The following is a 17,021-nucleotide window of genomic DNA, read 5'->3' on the forward strand; positions in this document are numbered from 1 at the left end:
GCGATAGACTTGAATAGACATTTCTCAAAAGACATACTAATGGCCTGCAGCATATTCAAAAAATGCTCAGCATCGCTAATAATCAGGGAAATTGAAATCAAAATCACAGTTAGATGTCATCTCACCCAAGTTAGCTGGCAGTTATCAGAAAGAAAAGAGAAAATGTGTTACTGAGGATGTGGGGGAAAAAAAAAGAATCCTTATACACAATTGATGGAAATGTGAATCAGTGTTTCCATTATGGAACAAACTAAAGATGCATCAGAAAACTGAAAATACAACTTCCACAAGATCCGGCAATCCTGCCTCAGGGTATACATTTCCAAGAAAATCAAGCAGACAGCTGCACCCACCTGTGCATTGCAGCACTGTTCAGAATGACCAAGAAATGAAATCAGTCTGAACATCCATCAGTTGATGAATGGATAAAGAAAATGGAATAGGAGCTGACTCTGAGGCAGAGCTGGTAAAGTTGCCACCCGTGATGCCAGCATCCCATTTGCTCACTAGTTCAAGTCCCGGCTGCAGAGGATAGCCCAAGTGCTTGGCGCCAGCCAAAGTAGCTGCTGACTTTTGCGATCCAGCTGGCCCAGCTCTGGCAATTGTCACCATTTAGGAAGTGAATCAGTGAATGAAAGATCTCTCTCTCTCTCTCTCTATCTGTAACTCTGCCTTTCATATAGACAGATAAATCTTGAGGGAAAAAAAAAGAAAATGGGATATGTTTACACAATAGAACACTATTCAGCCGTTAAAACAAAAAATGAAATTATGCCATTTGTGACAAGACAGATGAACTTTAGTAGCATCAGCTTAAATTCAATAAGGCATATGTGGAACCTTAAACCATTGATCTTATAGAAGTAGAGAAAATAAAATGGTGGCTACCAGAAACTGGATTGATAAGATGGAAGGTAGAATAGGGAGAAATTGGCCAAAGGATATATAATGACCAAATACATAGGAGGAATACATATCAGTAGATCTGTTGTACAGCAAGGTTATTACAGTTAATGGAAATATTTGTAACAAAAATATGTAAAGATTGTTGGATACTATCTAATCCCCAATATAGCTGTCAAGTTATTGTTACTTAAATCTAATCATTCCACAATGTATATGTACTTCATGATAGTGTATAATATAAAAACATATAGTCTTATCGGTCAACTTAAATAAATTTGGGGGGCCAGCACAGTGGCATATCAAGCTAATCCTCCACCCTGTGGAACTGGTATCCCCTATGGGCAGCAGTTTGTGTACTGGATGCTCTGCTTCCAATCCAGCTCTCTGCCTATGGCCTGGGAAAGCTGCAGAGGATGGCTCAAGTCCTTGGTACTGTGCATTCACATGGGAGACCTGGAAGAAGCTCCTGGATTTGGATCAGCTCGGCTCTGGCAGTTGCAGCCATTTGGAGAATGAACCAGTGAATGGCAAACCCCTCTGTCTTTCCTTCTCTCTCTGTATAGATCTGCCTTTTGGGCCCAGGCCAATGGCAACATTGGTTAATCCCGCCCCCTTTAAGCACCGGGATCCCATATGGCCTCTGATTCGTGTCCCAGCTGCTCCAGTTTCCATCCAGATCCCTTTCTGTAGCCTGAAAAAGCAGCAAAGGATGCCCCAAAAGCCAGGGAAGACCCGGAATAAGCTGGCTCCTTACTTCAGATCAGCTCAGCTCCAGCCATTGTGACCACTTAAAGAGAGAACCAGTGAATGGAAGATTTTTCTTTCTCTCCGTAAATCTGCCTTTCCAATACAAATAAATAAACCTTTAAAAAAAAAAACCCAAATCTTCCTCTCAAATAAAGCTAAATAAGTCTTATTAGATAAATAAATGTTTGGAACTTGCTGAGGGGTGGACATTCAAGGCGGTGCTCAGTTCTCTGCTTGGAATGCCTGTGTCATTCATCCTTGTGCGTGGTTTGATTTCCAGCTACTCAGCTCCCAATCCAGCTTCGTGCTACAGTGCACGCCAAGTCCCTGCCGTGTTGTGACTGACCTAGATTGAGTTCTGGGCCCTTGTCTTTAGTGGGGCCCATCTGACCATTGTGGGATTTGGTGAGTGAATCAGCAGATGGAAATTTCTCTCTCTCTCAATGAAAAATTAAAGGAAAAAATTTTAAAAATCAAATGCTCATAGTATTATAATTTTCAGTTTCTAAGGGGAACACATTGCCTGTGTTTGTCACTGATTTCTTCAAATAAGAACACATGTGTTCCACTGGATGAATTGGAGAATGCTAGGCTAAGAATATATAAATATTAGTTGTTCCCATAAAATCATGTGCTGCATACTAGTGGATTAGTCAAGAATGGATCATGCATACAATAATTGTTCCTTAAAAGTGTAATAATGAGATGGGCATTGTGGTACACAGGTTAAACCACTTCTTGGGACACTTCTGACCGAGCTTCCTGGTAATGAGCTTAGGAAAACAGTAGATGCTAGTCCAACTAGTTGGATCCCTACCACCTGGTAGACCAAGGGGGAATTCCAGGCTGCTGACTTCAGGCCTGCAGTGTTGCTACAGCCATCTGGGTGCTAAGCCAGCAGACGGAAGACCATGTCCTCTGTTTAGCCCTCTCTATCACTTGTTCAAATAAATAAAACTTTTTAAAGAAACATGTAATGGAACTGAATAATTCCTATCAGCTACTCACATTATAGTCTTGATTATGTCGTGTGTGAAACACGTATCTTTGTTACATAAAGGGGATTCCACATTTGCAGGTTGTTAGTTTTTGCAGCCTTCTGCAGTGAAGGGTCAAAAACACGTGAAACTAAAGAACTGCAGTTATCGAGAGAAGAGGTCATTAGCTAGGGAATCCCACCTGAAACGAATATACATGTGCTGGGGCTGGCTTAGTGCTGTACGGGAAGATGGGCAGCACTGATGGATCTCGTACAAAGGATACATCTCAGAGATGTGGTTTGGAGGTAAGGGCTGCTTGGTGAAGAAAAATTGGGGTGGGAGGGAGAACAGTAAAAATAGGATTAACCTATTACCGAGTAAAGAAAGACATCACTGCAAAAAAATATGTTCATAAATAAAAAATATATAGCTTGAATTAATAGATAAAGTGTGAAAGATTTGAAGGAAGATTGGATGGTGGACTGGCTGGGTATTGTTAAGGAGCTTCGTGGATGAAGGATGCCTAGAAAGGGAAACACGTTATCCAGGGTTACTCTCACAACCATCATTTAAGCAATTATGACAGAAAGCATGTTAGTGTATTCATTTTTATCTAATCAAATGATCGTTATGTTGTAGATATTCAAATTTTACTCTCGGAAGTACTAATGGTAATGTTATTTTTGATTCTATGATGTCTATTGTTGTGAGTGTATATTCTTTAGAATTTAAGTTAGAGTCTGATTTTTTTTTTTGTAGAATTTGTTTTCCTTTTCAAAATTCAATGTATTCACTCTTGGAAATATAAGATATAGTGGAATGCTTCCTTATCTGTAGTTATTTCATGAGCTAAGTTTTATAATCATAGTACAAAAAGTATACATAATGATTTAGACTTTTATAACATATGGAATATCCATGTTTTACCTAATTGACATGCCTCATCTTGATTCATTGATGTTAATTCTCTCGCACCATGCATCCAGGTGTTCCCTACTGAGAAAAAGATAATTATGTGATGCAAGGGCCTGGTACAGTGGCCTAGCAGATAAAGTCCTCACCATGCACGCATCAGGATCCCATTTGGGTGCTGGTTCTAATCCTGGCAGCCCCGCTTCCCATCCAGCTCCCTGCTTGTGGCCTGGGAAAGCAGTCAAGGATGGCCCAAAGACCTTAGAACCCTGCACCCATGTGGGAAACCTGGAGGAAGCTCCTGGTTCCTGCCTTCAGATCTGTGCAGCTCCAGCCTTTGCAGCCACTTGGGGAGTGAACCAAAGCACGAAAGATTTTCTTTTCTGTATATCTGATTTTCCAGTAAAACTAAAATAAGTGTTTTTAAAAGATAATTGTGTGATATCATTATAAACTTTATGTTTAGCAGAGTTTACTCATAATATCACATGTTTTACCATTAATCAAATGTGTTAGAATTTCAGTCTTCAATTTTATTCATAAAAGTTTATGGCAAATAACTGTTTAAGATTTATTTTTATTGTAAAGTCGGATTTACAGAGAGAAAGAGAGACAGAGGATGCATTAGACTTTAAAGATTTATTTATTTTTATTGGAAAGGCAGATACAAAGAGGAGGAGAGACAGAGAGGAAGATCTTCCATCCCATGGTTCACTCCCCAAGTGACCACAATGGCTAGAGCAGAGCCAATCTGAAGGCAGGAGCCAGGAGCTCTTCTGGGTCTCCCACGTGGGTGCAGGGTCCCAAGGCTTTGGGCCATCCTCAACTGCCTTCCCAGGTCACAAGGAGAAAAGCAGGGCTGCCAGGATTAGAACCAGAGCCCATATGGTATCCCGGGCATGCAAGGCTAGGACTTTAATTACTACGCTATTGCGCCAGGCCCACAGTAGACTTTAGAAAGTCAAATTTACAAAGAGAAAGAGAGACAAAGAATTTGTATCAACTGGTTCACTCCGCAAGTGGCTACAATGACCAGAGATGAGCTGATCTGAAGCCAGGAGCCAGGAGCTTTCTTGGTCTCCCATGCAGCTGCAGGATCACAAAGCTTTGGGCTGTCCTCTACTGCTTTCCCAGGCCACAAGCAGGGAGCTGGATGGGAAGTGGAGCAGGCAGAGCATGAACTAGTATCCATATGGGATTCTGGCTCATGCAAGGCAAGTACTTTAACCCCTAGGCTGCCATACCAAACCTACAAATACTATTTATATGTTTTTATGTTATTCTGTTATATTTAGTCTTGATGGTGTTTGGAGATAACTTCTAAAATATACATTTAACGCAATAAAAAGTAGTGACTTTATTCTCATTGACTAAAATGCCAAGAAAGCATACTGAGAAAAAGCTATTATGTTAATTAGCAATTAAAATATGATTCATTTTTATATTATTGCATTTATTTAATTTAGTGATTCCATTATTAATCCTATTAAAATGTTTATGTAAACCACATAGTAAATAAAATTGTAATGCAATTAAAAAAAATTTAACATTATCACAGATTCCCTCAGAAGCCTTATCACACTTTCCTATCCAGAAATGATCACTAAGAGGTAGTGAGCTCATTAAGTACACATCTAGAGTAAAGATCCTTTTTATATTTTTCAGTAAGCATATTTAGTGGCTTCTTTCTAAAACTTCCCATTTTAGACATCATGTGTCGCTAAAATTTTGTAATGGCAAAAAAAGTCAAAATATAAAATTACCTTGAAAAATTGGAACATGCACAATCATCAGGAAATACTTATGCACTTACTGTATGCGGGAGACTATTCCAGGAGTTTCGAATGTAACAGAAACTTAGAGAGACAAGGTCTGTGCTCTGGGCATCTACATTCTACATTCCTTTGGAGGAAGTCAATAAGCAATGGAATGATCGTCAGATAATAAAAGATATCAGTAAATTAGCCAATTATTGGAAAGTCCCCAGGATTACATTGTAGGCAGGTAGCCAGGAGCCCTGTTGGGGTCTCCCCCCACAACTACGTTTCTTTTTTACAGCGTACTTATTTATGGAGTATGGGGAGGAGGAGTCAGAAAGACAGACATTTTCCATCAATGGTTAATTCCCAAAATGGCCAAAAAGGCCAGGGCTGGACGAGGCCGAAGCCAAGAGCCAGGAGCAACAGCCAAATCTCCAATGAAAGAGCTTGGGTCATCTTTCACATTTTTTCTGGGTTTATTCGCAGGGAGGTGGATAGAAAGTGGAGGATCTGGGATTCAAACCAATGCCCGTATGGAATGCCAGCATTGCTGACAGTAGATTAACTGATAATGACACAATGCAGGTCCTGGCAGAACTGTTTGAGCTATCACTGCTGCCTCCCAGAGGATGCTTTAGCAGGAAGCTGTATTCAGGAGTGAAACTGGAGCCCAGCACAGTAGCCTAGTGGCCAAATCCTTGCCTGGCACATGTCAGGATCCCATATGGGCACCAATTCATGTCTTGGCTGCTCCACTTCCCATCCATCTTCCTGCTTGTGGCCCAGGAAAGCAGTAGAAGATGACCCAAATCTTTGAGACCTGTGTTTGCATGGGAGACCCAGAAGAAACTCCTGGCTCCTGGCTTGGGATCGGCTTAGCTCTGGCCATTGTGGCCACTTGGGGGGTGAATAAACCTAGACTGCATCCTAGATGATGAGCCTAAAAAGAAGACAAAGTTATCAGACCCTTAGAAGTGTGTAGGACAGATTTTAATATACATGTTCAGCAAGAGAAAGCATACTTGCGTCTCACAGTTCTAGAGATATGGCCTCAAATTTGCTCTGAAACCTCTTCTGTCACTTTGGGAAGTGTGTTAAGGACCCTTAAATTATGCAAATCTATTTTAGCAAATAATTTTCAGTAGTTTTCAGGTTCTCAGAACTGATGCTGGCTTGTACATACAGGAATATCCCTCTGTGATATATTCGTGCCTGTAGAAGTTTGGGGAAAAAAGCTATGCCTTTATAAGGAAAGTAGATACATCATATATCGGAGGGGATTTCAAAAACACTGTGGAAAATTGAATTCAAAGATGCTTATTTTGGTGTAAAAAATATGCAAACCAAAGTCAATGTTGGCTGCCTCTGGGTTAAAGGAGAGGCGATAGGGACAGAGCAGAGAATGGTATAGAACTTCATTTTGTTAAATATTCTATGTTCTTATTTTTAAAAATTAGCAAAACAATGACACAATCCTTCCATTGTGAATTTAGAATGCTGGAACATGGTTGTTTATCATATTTAACTCATTTTTATGCATCCTTTGCAAATGTTCTAAAAGCAAGTGATTTGAAAGAAAATGTGGCAGTGTTTGCAATGGTTTTTACTCAGCAGCAAGATTCAATTATTTCTATCTTCACACTTATGTTTTCCAAATTTACAAAATGAATGCTGGGGAAAAACAGTGCAAACTTACAGATTAATCATAATTGTGTAGTGAAAGGACTTTTGCTCAGTGGGCAGGTCCTGCTAACACCTGAGCTGCCTCTGGAAAGCTCCTGTGCTGCCAGCAGAAAGGAATGGCTGCACGTCTCATCTTAACCTCCACGCCCCAAAGAAAGTGGAGAACTGGTTTCCCATGAAATGTTAAAATGTGAGGGTCATTAGAGAGTCAAACTTGAATCAGAATCACCTAGATTTTTTTTTTAATTGCCTGCATAGCTTCTGATTCTCTAAACCTGAGGCTGCCACTGTAAATCTGTGGTTCCTCCAGGTTCTCAGGTGTTCCTGATAATAGTGATACTTGCCCCAGAACCATGGTTGAGAACCACCAAGATTTAAGCGAAATCCAGCAACCAGATATTTGTAATTTTTAGTGACTAAAACATGAAGGAGACATTTGGAAGGTATAACTCTAGTGTTGTCTAGCAGATCCTTAAATTACTTAATGAAGAGAGCCAGCCAGTCTCGTAAAGGTTGGAGCCACATTCAAGAACAAGCCAAAAAAAAAAAAAAAGTAAAGATTGAAGCCGTCACAGGTGGGGAAGGTTGTTAAAATTTCAGTCTGTGAATGTGAGGGGAACAGCACTCAGACCAGCACCTAGGATCTTTGTACTCCTGCAGTTAGCACAGTGCCTAGAACATAGTAGAGCCCGCTAGTGAATGACACATAGACCCACACACAAATAGTAAGTCACAATCAAGGATACAGTGAATGAAAAATAGAAAAGAGAGGTTATGCCAGCAAGCGGATCATTTCTTTGAGACGTACTGCACACAGTCACTGGAGTGAGCCCGATGATGCAAATTATCATCCTGAGAGCCACTGAGACTGTCACCACTTTATGCATTTCTTTTTCATCCTAAATTTTACCCAATACATTTCTGCTACTTTTCACATTGGCTGCCAGTGTTTGTCCTACTCTCCCTTCACTTCCTCAACTTTTGGATTAAATGAGTGTTTGCTTTGTGACAATACTCTTACCCTTTGTCAGGACCAGGGCTGCAGCTGTGCTGTATTCCTGGCTACATTATGGCCTTTAAGGCCGCCTCCTGTTGTAGTTCTGAGAAGATCCAAGACAAGATTTCAGAACAACTTAGATATGTGGGTTTTAATATTGTAGATTAGTTACACGCCTTTTTATACTGATCAATTTGTTAATCAATTAAATTATGCATGCATATTTGAAGCACATCTGAAATAATGTTATCTTTATTTAAATTTTATGAAACTTTCGCTAATTCCACATGAGTCATGTCATTTTTAAAAACTTTCTAGAGTTCACCATCTTTACTTTCCATTAAGTTGGTTGGGAAACTTCTACACTTTTTGGTTTTTAATGTGTAGATGATGCTCTCAATGGAAATTTTCATCACAAACCACAAGTCCAACTTGTGAAACACTAGAATAATTTTTTCATTTATTCTTTAGTGTAGTTTTTTTTTTTAACAGCTCCATTAAGATTACCTCTGTAAGTTTATCATGTTAGCATTGAGTAGTGCTGCTTCAAGATAGAGAAATTAAGGGAACACCCCCATTATTCGTTATTTTGTAAAATTCTAACTGTGCAACAAACTCTTAATGTTAAGTAACTATAAGGAAAAACCTGCATTTGGGAATTTACTGTAAGTTCATTTTCTTTTAACTATTATGGAAAAGCAACAACAACTACAAAATGCCTTTTTTTTCTTTAGCCTAAATAACAATTAGAAAACGTAATCACTGGTATATATAGTATTAAGGCACAACCCAGAAGTGTGATTGGGATTGGGTTAACACATTTTTTTTTTCTGTTAGCTGGTTATTGAAAGTAACATTTTTACTTCAAGTTTGAATGAGGTTTTATATGTGTGATATATAGTGATTACAGATCCATCTCAAGTGATTAGAAAGTTGCAAATAAATACGTTTAACTGTGTAAATGAAGCAAGTAAAAGAGAAAACAAATGCTGTTTGACATGATGTTCACGGCAGAGAACATGCAATTGGTTAGGTATACTTTGTAGTTTATTCTGTTTTAAACTTGTGTAGCTTCCCAGTTGTTCAGCATTAAGTGTACAGTATGTGTGTTTACGTATGTTTCAGGCTGTTATTGGGATTTTTTGAAGTCATGAAAACATCAGATGAACCAACCTGCAATACCTTGGATTCTGATTGGAAGATAAAGAGAAAGTATAAAGAATGTGGCCTATAAAGGCGGGTAGTACCTGGAAATATTAACCGAATCACACTGTAAAAATGAGGCTCATTTCCAAACAACAGAGTTTATTTTAATCCAACATCAAGGTTCAAGACAAAATGTTCAACTAAAAACTTTACACTCCTCTCTCCCCAACTTTAGACAGGTACCAGCCTTGGTGAATTATGATTTTCCTTAGTTGGAAGCACTCATTTTTACCCATGTAGGCCATCCTTAGAAGGTAAATATTGGTTATTTAATGTAGATTATAATGGGAAACTGATTTCTCACGATGGCAGAGTTAAAGGACTTGGTTCCAAACTGAGCCGAAGCTTCCCAATGCATCGTGTGTGGTCTGGTGAAAACTGTGCTGCACTGGCCCGCTTGTGAAGGCCATCATGCTCTGCAACAGAAGGATATCATCTTATTGCTGATATCTTTGGAGACTCCCAAGCAGACACAGAAAATGAATGGAGGCAAAGAGTGTGACGGAGGGGACAAGGAAGGAGGTATTCCAGCTATCCAAGTTCCGGTGGGTTGGCAGCGTCGTGTGGATCAGAATGGAGTGCATTATGTCAGGTGAGCTCTCATTGCCCATGTTACTTCCCAAAGTCAGTCCCAGGATTAAGGAAATACTGTCTGTCCCTTTGAGAGAACAAAAAACTGTGACTGACAGCAGCTGGAATAAATTTGAACTAATGACCGCTGTGCTAGAACTGTATTAGTACTCTTTGTTCCTTTTCACAACCTCAAGTATTTTGGATGAACAGAGAGAATTCGTGTGCAGATTGTGTTTGCTTTAGATGTTATTCTGCTTATCTCTATAACAAGGATAAAGAAAAATCTAGATTTCTAAAAGAAACATACAAGCATCATTGCCGTATTAAGAAGAGAATGTAAAATCATGGAAAGAGATCTGTATCACTTCACAGTACTGTCTCTTTCAGAGTGTTTCCATCAGTATTCAGTTTCAAATATTAGGCTTCTTTATGCCTGATATTAACCAAGAATAATGTCCTATTTTTGCTGCACAGTTTTTAATCTATCTCATTCTGTGCAAAACTAAAAATGAATAAATCATGATGGAGATGGATCTTTATCTTAAAAGTAAAAATCAAACAAAATGCAAATGTCTGCTCTTTTACATTTTGATGGTGTATAACTGTTATAAACAAGTTAAATGGCATAACAATACTGCTGGCAAGAGTTTTGAGCCTTGTTTATTTAAAAAGTTGGCAAATACATTTCTTACTTTGTAGTTTTCCAGTAAATATGTTGCAGGTCAGTATGCCATCAATCTTTCTTTGCAGTATAATAAAAGACTTTTAGAAGTAGGTAGACTTCAAACTTTTAAAAAGATATTACATTGCCATTAAGTTGATGTTACTACTTTTCATGTAGCTCTCTGTGTCTCAAGTTCAATAGAACTCCTCAGTTCTACAAAGACATATTTGCACAAATTAGGTTACACAAATACAACATCATCCAATAAAAACTCACAGAGTCAATTCAGATTTTATCCTTGGACATTGATTGGTTGATCAGTTGGTTGGTTGCTTGCTTTTATATAAGACATGTCATGAGGTAAATTCATTTAACAGCTGAAATTTTGCTAAGTTTTGTGTTTCTGTAATGTTTAAAAAAAAAACTGTATTGATGGAGAAGAATAAAAAAGCAGAGAAAGGGGCTCTCAGAATAGCTTCCTTGAAGACTTTTATTGCTGGTGACGTTAACAAAACCAAAAATGGTTGTTAAGTGACAAAGAAATCAATGTTATATTTGTATTTATGATTGTTCCAGGGGTAAAAAAAAAAACAAATGTAAATCTAGCATAAAGCACTGATTCTAAAATATTCTATTTTTAACTTCATCTGTATCCTATGAAAGATGAGTCTGCGCTTTAAATTGCTAAGAGAAAAACCCAAATTAAACCTAGGAATTAAAAGCCAAGTTAAGGTCTAAGAATCTGTCAGTTACTATAGTCATGATTTTCCAAGTCTGATGACAATTCACTATCTGATAACTGTTAGTCTGAGTTCTCCAAATGCAAACCTGTCTACAAAAAAAAAAAATAGAAACTACCTTTCTCAGATAAGGTAAAACACAAATTAAATTAAATGAGCATGATTTAATCTGTTTATCTATAATTTTGAGAGGAAGCAAGCCCTGCTTCTGGTGCTTCCCTCACACTATAGTTTAGTTGTAATATTTAGGTTATTCTGCAGCTGCTCTTCCCTCCCAGTAGCATTGAGGCTACACATTACAGTTTCCACCTGCTTCTAATCTTCTAAGCTTCATGTGTGAAGACTTCTAACTATTCTTTACATTAATTAATACTCCCAAAAGTTAATTAAAGAGCTACCACAGAAGAGAAGAATCCAAAAGACTCATTAAGAGGTTGATTAAGAAGATGCTTTCAAAATACCTAGAGTAGAGTATTCTAATGGAATTTAGGAATTTTTGTCTTCAAGTTTAATGTTACAGTTAAATTCCTCTAAGGATTCATTAAGTAAAATGTTGAATAGGTGGGTTTTTTCCCACCAAATTCATGAACACTTTGAAAAATTAGTAGAACACTTTTGGTGACTTTGTTCATTACAGTTACCACTTTGGAAACAATTTTTTGTCCCTTTTATGCTATGATGAAACTCTGGTCCGTAAAGGGAAAATTACTCATCTTTGCACAAAAATGGCACAATAAGCTTGTTGACCCAAGTTGAGGATATTCATTTATATTTTTTACTTGCCTAAGTCATGATATAAAGAATTGTATTTTTCAAGTGATTCATATGTACATAGAAAGCTACCCTTACCCTGTTTTCACAAAGGCAGAATGGTCTATGTCCAGTAGTGTAGTTCTTGGTATATGAAATGGAAAATGTTGTCTCTGGATACATTTGGCAAGCAGGCTTAAGTGAAGGTTCTGGTAAATCATCATAAACAGAAGGTAATCTCAAATGAAAAGTATAAAAATTTCACAGCATAAAATGCATTTAAGTTGTAAATTCAACATAAAAATAATAAAAATCCTAAAAAGCACATTATCAATTTCTAATTAATCGCCACTGAACATAAAAGCAATAAACTAATGATGTAGTTCAGCTGTGGAATTAACATTGACCAGTGCTAACACATCATACTACTTTTGTGATGTTTAGAGTGATGACATCAAAATATCCACCCAGTTAGCAACCCAAAACCTATTAGCTGTGTTTCTGCCTCCTAAAGCCTTGTTTCTTCAAGTTACCCGTTTTTCAGCTCTGCCTGAAACTTCCTCTCCTTTACACTATTTGGTACTTGCATATAATTAAATTAAACCACACTGCTCTATCGTCAAAGGAACACGAAAGAGGAGGGAAGAAAGAAACATGCTTTTACTTGGGGATGGCTTGGTTTTGGACTTCAAAATAATTATTAGCACCGACTTGTATAGGATTGCCAACCTTCTGATTTGAACCCCAATTTCCATTTCTCCCTAAAGAGCTTCAAACGTAGATCTTTTGGTTTAAAATGACAGTGATTTCTTTTATGTAGTTTTTTCTTTTGTTCCCTGTTCTTATCTTGCCAAATTCCTGTTCTTTCTTAATAGAATTTTTCCCTTGTTTACTCCACCTTTGGCTTCAAAATACTTTGGCTAGATTTTCTGTGGAGATCTGTATTTTCCTGAGAAATAGTTTGGTCTTCAAGAATGAATGGTAGTGTTAAAGGCTATAATTTAGTAGCTAACATAATTTAACAAAGAAAAAGCTCTTCCCTAGTGGGAAAATAGTATACTGTGAAGGACAGTAAGACTATAAATTATGCCTTTTTCATATGATATGTGCCGTCAAAATTATTTCCTGATGTTTTTTTAAACTATTTTACAGTCCCAGTGGGTCTTTGTTATCTTGCTTGGAGCAGGTTAAAACATACCTGCTTACTGATGGAACATGCAAGTGTGGCTTGGAATGTCCTCTTGTTCTTCCCAAGGTAACCATTTCACAATAGAGCTACAGCATTTTTTTTTATTTTGAAGTATTTTATATATTGACTTTTCTCATTTGGAATTTCATTTTTGCATTACTTCTCCAATCACATATGCATTGTATTATTTATCTAATTAAACTCTTTCATATGCATTTGTGAATGCTTAAGAATAGTGGATAACAGTTAAATTCAAGAATCATTTTAAAAGGTAACAAAATTATATTCATATTCAATATTTCATAAAAACTGCCATTGCACCTTTTTATTAGGGCTATGCCATGCTCAGCATTTACTAGAGCAATATTTTCTTTTACTGCTATAACCGCTCAAATCTGCAAAGTTAATTTTAGGACTGGCATTGATAAAGCTGCCACAATTATTCCTAAAACCACAACGCTGAGCCCTTACAGTAAAATCATTTAAAATGGTTAAATAATTGCTATAGAAATACTCTCTGAATATCTGCCATAGTGCTAAGTTTAAAACTAAAGATTAATAGGCATGTTTTCCATTTTATTTGTATGTCACTGCATTCCAAAAGGAAGGATTTATAACATAAGTTCACTATTAAATAGCATACTAGTTTTTTTTTTATCAGTGAAAAGGTAATATAAACATCATTATAAAATGAAACCAAAGTTTGCTAGCATGTAGAAATGTTAGCATTTTTTGTTTTGTTTTTTTAAGTGTACCTCATCTGTTTTTGTACTGTTTTAACATCAGGAGATATCTAAAGTTAGGAACATTGTCAGATAATGTGCTTCTCCATATATTTATCTTGGCTACCTTAGAGGATAATTTTCGTCATGTACTTTAACACTAAAACCCATGAGTTCAGCAGAAGTTTTTATTAAGTTATATAAAGTAACATTTCATACATTTAAACACATGAGATAGTTGTATTGAGATTTATGACCTAATAGTGTGGCGTTTTTCTTTTTAAACAAGAGGATCTTTTTGTTAAATGTTCTCACAGATACATTCTAAACAAAGGCTGTGCTTTTTGCAGGTGTTTAATTTTGATCCCGGAGCTGCTGTGAAACAAAGAACTGCTGAAGATGTTAAGGCAGATGAAGATGTCACAAAGCTATGCATACATAAAAGAAAAATCATTGCAGTGGCCACACTTCATAAAAGCATGGAAGCCCCACAGCCTTCTCTGGTGCTCACCAGTCCTGGAGGAGGAACAAGTATGTAGCATGGTGAAGGGCTTAGGACTCCACTCCCCCACTCTGCAGTCCAAGGAGTCACCATATCGCCAGACATTTTCACATCCCACTTTTCAAACATACACAATGCTTTAAAGTTCTAAATGTTCCGTCACTTTACTACAAACAGAAAATTAGCTCTAAAAAATTATTATGTGCCCATTTCCCCAAATCTCTTATCCAGATCATTTAGTTAAACAATTAGGATAAACAGTAACACATACAAATGCTGCCCAGGTGTGTAGGGCTGGGCAAACAAGAGAAAAAGTACCGGAGGTTTTTTTTTTAAGGAAACTAATGTGGCCTTCTTCTAGGAATTCTTATTCTGTCATTCACTTAATAGCTATTTACTCAGTGAACACCTACTTAACAGAAATTTCCTTGCTAGAGTCTGTAGCTACACACACACACACACACATACACACACACGCATGCATGCGCACACATACAATGTTTCCTTTTTATACCTATATACCTTCCACCTAGATTCACCAATTAACATTTTGTGACTTGCTGTGAAAATTCACCCCTAAATAATTTAGTGAGCATGGACATATGCTTGCGTAACCACAATCATCGCATTCAGGAAATTCAACACTGATAGAACATTAATATGAAATATACAGAATGTATTTTAATTTCTTCACCTATCCTAAAGTGTCTCTTTTATTTGTTTTTAAATTCAGGATGCAGTCAGAGGTTGTGCACTCCATTAGGTCTTACCCTTTTATGTCAATTTCCCCCTAATTAGTCTTTCATGACACCCAGATTTCTTTTTGAAGAGTGTGGGCTAGCTTTGTAGGATGTTCCCAAATGTTAATTTGCCCATATTTGTGCTCAGATTAAACACATGTTCTTAGAAATACTGCACAGGTTAATCCACATACATAACATTAAGTTGGCTTGGATAAGGTTGTGTCCATGTGAGTTTTCCAGTGTTAACTTACCTTTTATCCTTTGAAATTGTACTTTGAAAGCTAGAGCTTGAACTTGCTCCAAAATGCTACTATGAGCTTATTTGAATAATGGAATACAGTATGTTTAAGCCACAAAGCATTTGTTCAGGAAGCGCTGTGACCCTATCCTGCAAACCACTGTAGCTAGGGATGGGGAGTGTTCTGCTTTGCAGCAGAATGCAGATTTGGACCAGCTATAGCAACAACAGGATTCAGACAGCTGAGGAAAATGCCTCACCAGAGTGTATGTAACATAATTAAGGATGATGTGGAAACTAAGCTGACTTCCGTGGAGGAGTAAACCTGTGGAGATAACATTAGGTCAGATTGTTGAGTGCTGTGGAACCACGCCCACCTCATACAGGTAATAGTAGTGGTTAAAGAGGCACACTTAGAAGTCCTGGGAGAAGACCAGGGAGAACAATTTTGGAGTTACTAACATAGAGCTCATTTCCAATTAACTCTCTTAACGTTTAAACTTTAACAGGAATATCTGAAAAAGGTATGTAAGAAAAAAAAATCTTCTAGAAAACTTTTTCCTTCCAGTGACTGTTTTTAAAATTAAAATATATTGCAAAAATTTAAAGATGTATTTCATCTCTGTAAATTATTTTGAATCACCATTATTCTACCACCTTGCTAAACCAAGCTTTCATTTTTCCAATTTACCTTTCTTCTGTCTCTACATAATCTAATCTGCTGCTCTTCTCATATCACACAATCTCAAATCTGTCTGCAAATCTGCTTTGTTGCTTCTTTTCCCCTTTTCTTTAAACATTTATTTATGTATCTAAAAACTAGCATTACAAAGAGAGAGAGAGGCCTGCTGATTCGCTTCCCAGTTTGCCACAAGAGCTGAGGTTAGACCAGGCCAAATCCAAGAGCCTGAAACTCCGTCCAGGTCGGATCAGTCCCCACATGGGGACTGAGGCCCAAGCACTTTGTTCATCTTTTGTTGATTTATTCGGTATGTTAGCAGGAACTTGGATCAGAAGTAGAGCAGCCAGAACTTGAACCAGTGCCCATTTGAGATGCCAGCATTGCAGATGGCCCTTAATCCACTGATCCACAATACTGACCTCCTCTTGTTGCCTGTCTGAAGTCTAGAAGAATCTTAATCAAGGTCCTTTGCCATGTCTATTCATACAAGTTCAATTACTAAAATGTAATATATACCTAGTACAGATAATAATGTATAATTACTTTATTGAACTAATTACTCCTTTTTTAAAAGATTTACCTTAGTTTTATTGGAAAGGCAGAGTTACAGAGAGAAGGGGAAACAGAAAGATCCACTCATTGGTTCATGTCCCAAGTGGCAGCAATGGCCAGCGCTGAGCTGATCCAAAGCCAGGAGCCTCTTTCAGGTCTTTCACATGAGTGAAAAGTCCCAAGGCTTTGGGCCATCCTTGACTGCCCCTTCCAGGCCACAAGCACGGAGCTTCAAGGAAAGTGGAGCAGCTGGGACACAAACCAACACCCATATGAGGTCCCGGCACATGCAAGTCAAAGATTTAGCTGCTGAGCGTTTGTGCTGGGGCCTTAAAACTTCTTTTATCAGTTGCAGACATAGTGTTCAATTCCATCTCCTAATTCTAAACTATGTTATTATAAAGTTGAGCTTTAAATAATTTGAATTTAGAAGTCCACATAGCAGTTTTTATTCCTCTTCATTTAAAGCACACAA

At 37.6% G+C, this 17,021-nt stretch overlaps 1 protein-coding gene across 1 annotated transcript in view; it reads left to right on the forward strand.

Moving 5' to 3' along the window:
- Positions 1 to 17,021, forward strand: part of MBD5 (methyl-CpG binding domain protein 5) — a 120,158-nt gene that overhangs the window by 53,655 nt on the left and 49,482 nt on the right. Inside the window, exons 3-5 of the mRNA XM_040971547.1 lie at positions 9,111 to 9,783; positions 13,071 to 13,173; positions 14,180 to 14,360. Coding sequence (XP_040827481.1) covers positions 9,671 to 9,783; positions 13,071 to 13,173; positions 14,180 to 14,360 — 397 coding nt within the window. The 5' untranslated portion in view covers positions 9,111 to 9,670. The remainder of the gene's footprint in view (positions 1 to 9,110; positions 9,784 to 13,070; positions 13,174 to 14,179; positions 14,361 to 17,021) is intronic.

This window comes from Ochotona curzoniae, unplaced genomic scaffold (assembly GCF_017591425.1).
Source record: "Ochotona curzoniae isolate NIBS_2020 unplaced genomic scaffold, NIBS_Ocur_1.0 contig_2210, whole genome shotgun sequence".
Classification (NCBI taxonomy): Eukaryota; Metazoa; Chordata; class Mammalia; order Lagomorpha; family Ochotonidae; genus Ochotona; species Ochotona curzoniae.